Raw genomic sequence first — 3,161 nt, forward strand, 5'->3', positions numbered from 1 at the left:
ATCAATGTGCGCATATGTAAACTCAGAAAAAAAAAGAAATGTTCTCTCACTGTCAACTGTGTTTATTTTCAGCAAACTTAACATGTGTAAATATTTGTATGAACATAACAAGATTCAACAACTGAGACATAAACTGAACAAGTTCCACAGACATGTGACTAACAGAAATTGAATAATGTGTCCCTGAAAAAAGGGGGGTCAAAATCAAAAGTACGTCAGTATCTGGTGTGGCCACCAGCTGCATTAAGTACTGCAGTCCATGTCCTCATTTGCCAGTTCTTGTTGTAAGATGTTACCCCACTATTCCACCAAGGCACCTGCAAGTTCCCGGACATTTCTGGTGGGAATGGCCCTAGCCCTCACCCTCCGATCCAACAGGTCCCAGATGTGCTCAACGGGATTGAGATCCAGGCTCTTCGCTGACCATGGCAGAACACTGACATTCCTGTCTTGCAGGAAATCACGCACAGAACGAGCAGTATGGCTGGTGGCATTGTCATGCTGGAGGGTCATGTCAGGATGAGCCTGCAGGAAGGGTACCACATGAGAGAGGAGGATGTCTTCCCTGTAACGCACAGCGTTGAGATTGCCTGCAATGACAACAAGCTCAGTCCGATGATGCTGTGACACACCGCCCCAGACCATGATGGACCCTCCAAATCAATCCCCCTCCAGAGTACAGCCCTCGGTGTAACGCTCATTCCTTCAACATTAAACGCGAATCCGACCATCACCCCTAGTGAGACAAAACCACGACTTTTGCCAGTCCTGTCTGGTCCAGCGACGGTGGGTTTGTGCCTATAGGCGACGTTGATGCCGGTAATGTCTGGTGAGGACCTACAAGCCCTCAGTTCAGCCTCTCTCAGCCCATTGCGGACAGTCTGAGCACTGATGGAGGGATTGTGCGTTCCTGGTGTAACTTGGGCAGTTGTTGTTGCCATCCTGTACCTGTCCCGCAGGTAGTGGTCTGCCACTACAAGGACGATCAGCTGTCCGTCCTGTCTCCCTGTAACACTGTCTTAGTCGTCTCACAGTACAGACATTGCAATTTATTGCCCTGGCCATATCTGCAGTCCTCATGCCTCCTTGCAGCATGCCTAAGGCACGTTCACGCAGATGAGCAGGGATCCTGGGCATCTTTCTTTTGGTGTTTTTCAGAGTCAGTAGAAAGGCCTCTTTAGTGTCCTAAGTTTTCATAACTGTGACCTTAATTGCCTACCGTCTGTAAAGCTGTTAGTGACTTAACAACCGTTCCACAGGTGCATATTCATTAATTGTTTATGGTGCATTGAACAAGCATGGGAAACAGTGTTTAAACCCTTTACAATGAAGGGTCTGTGAAGTTATTTGGATTTTTGCTAATTATCTTTGAAAGACAGGGTCCTGAAAAAGGGCTGTTTCTTTTTTTGCTGAGTTCATAATTAATTTAAAAGTAAAAGAATTGATGTAGCATTCGCAGATTGCCTCTTTAAGCTAATGCACCCGGAGGTGCAATGTTTTGTAACAGCAGGCTTGCTACATGACACCACTTACAGCCTACTGGAAGCTCCTAATTAATTAGGATCACTATTTTGTTTATTTCTACCAGGCTCCATTTCCCATTTGCTCCTACAGTCTGTACCGTGTCTATTCCTACTAAATTTTCTGTCACTCAGTACAGCTCTCTCATGCTCTCTCTGTCTGTCTCTCTCTCTCTCTCTCTTTCTATAATATCAACTCAATTCTTCTTCTTTATCTATTACCGCTCATCTCGCACTGTCTTGCGCTCCTCAGTCTCTTGCCTTGTCAACCTGTCCTGCTCAACTCTTTCAATTTAAATTACATTTGTCATTGGCAGGAAAGATAAACATTTAGCAGGGGTAACAAATCAGACAGTTGACAAAATAACTGACTGTCCAGAGTACAGATGAAGTTATGGGATGTGAAGGAACTATATTCGATTTGTTTTACCCCATGGCTACTTCCTGTGTTCAGTTATACCGGCCCTCCCTAAATCTCACTGCTGTAGCTTTAATCTACTTTGAAGATTTTGTCATGCCTCCTCAGCCAATTACATTATTTTCAATACCTAAAGCTCTCTCTCTGTCCATTTTTTTCTCTCTCTCTCTCTCTCTCTCTCTCTCTATCTCTCTCTCTCTCTCTCTCTCTCTCTCTCTCTCTCTCTCTCTCTCTCTCTCTCCCTCTCTCTCTCTCTCTCTCTTTCTCTCTATCGCTCTCTCATTGCTTCCACTATTTAATCGCTTTGTGCTCTAGAATTTTTCCTTGAGTGACTAATTCTGGTAGCCATGTGAGTTTCTATGTGAGTGTGAACTATGTGAATGTGTGCTGCCTCCTTACCTCTGAAATACATGAAGTCCTAAGGAGAATCTCAATTGCATACTCCTAGCATACTCTCTCCTCACCTCCTTAAAACCCATTAGAGGAGAAGGTCAGAGGGGAAGGACCTCTGGCTTTCTCATCCAATGGGTTTTAAGAAGGTGGCGAGGAGAGAGGACGCGAGGAGTATGGAATTGAGATTCTCCCCTAGTCAGTCGGGTATTATGTAATTGAGCTGTTTATTATGTCATGTAGTTGTATATTATCTGTGTTGTAATGAGTCCTCCCGTCCAGCAGGTGGTGGACCAGGCAGCCAGAAGACCATTCCCCATGAGGAGCAGTGGAAGATGCCGGCTCTGCCAGCGCTGCTGCTGTCGATTTACTTCCTCTTCCTGTTGCTGACCATGGCCCCGCTCTCTTTCACCCAGGCTCCCGCCCTCTCCTCCGTCAGAATGGGTGGGTTTCCACTAGTTACCACAACCACAGAGTCAATGGTCTATATCGTAAAAAATCAAGAAAACTAAGGTTATGGTTAGGCATACGGTTAGCAGTGTGGTTAGGGTTAGGTTTAAAATCACATTTTAAGAAGATCAATTGTTAAAAATGAGCATGGTTTATTACTTTGTGGCTGTGGTAACTAGTGACGGCTGAATAGGGATCCCACTGTCATGGCTGACAAGAACAAACACTCCTCAGTGGCTTTACCCACTTAAAAAAAAAAATCATATGTCTTGCCGATTTGATGAATGGGGTTTTAGTTCACCATATGTACCATGAGAGTACACAAAACAATACAGCACAGTAAGCTGCAGTACAGTACATTTTACAGTACAATAGTCTATAAA

The 3,161-nt window shown here is 44.6% G+C and overlaps 1 protein-coding gene across 2 annotated transcripts in view; it reads left to right on the top strand.

The window, feature by feature from the left end:
• Nucleotides 1-1,577: 1,577 nt before the first annotated feature.
• LOC110487597 (glutamate receptor ionotropic, kainate 5) overlaps nt 1,578-3,161 on the top strand; it is a 42,415-nt gene continuing 40,831 nt past the window's right edge. For both annotated transcript variants that reach the window (XM_036971160.2, XM_036971161.2), the window contains exon 1: nt 1,578-2,772. In XM_036971160.2, the coding sequence (XP_036827055.1) occupies nt 2,664-2,772 (109 nt within the window). In that variant the 5' untranslated portion in view covers nt 1,578-2,663. The remainder of the gene's footprint in view (nt 2,773-3,161) is intronic.

Source organism: Oncorhynchus mykiss, chromosome 30 (genome assembly GCF_057628025.1).
Source record: "Oncorhynchus mykiss isolate SJ-2025 chromosome 30, ASM5762802v1, whole genome shotgun sequence".
Lineage (NCBI taxonomy): Eukaryota > Metazoa > Chordata > Actinopteri > Salmoniformes > Salmonidae > Oncorhynchus > Oncorhynchus mykiss.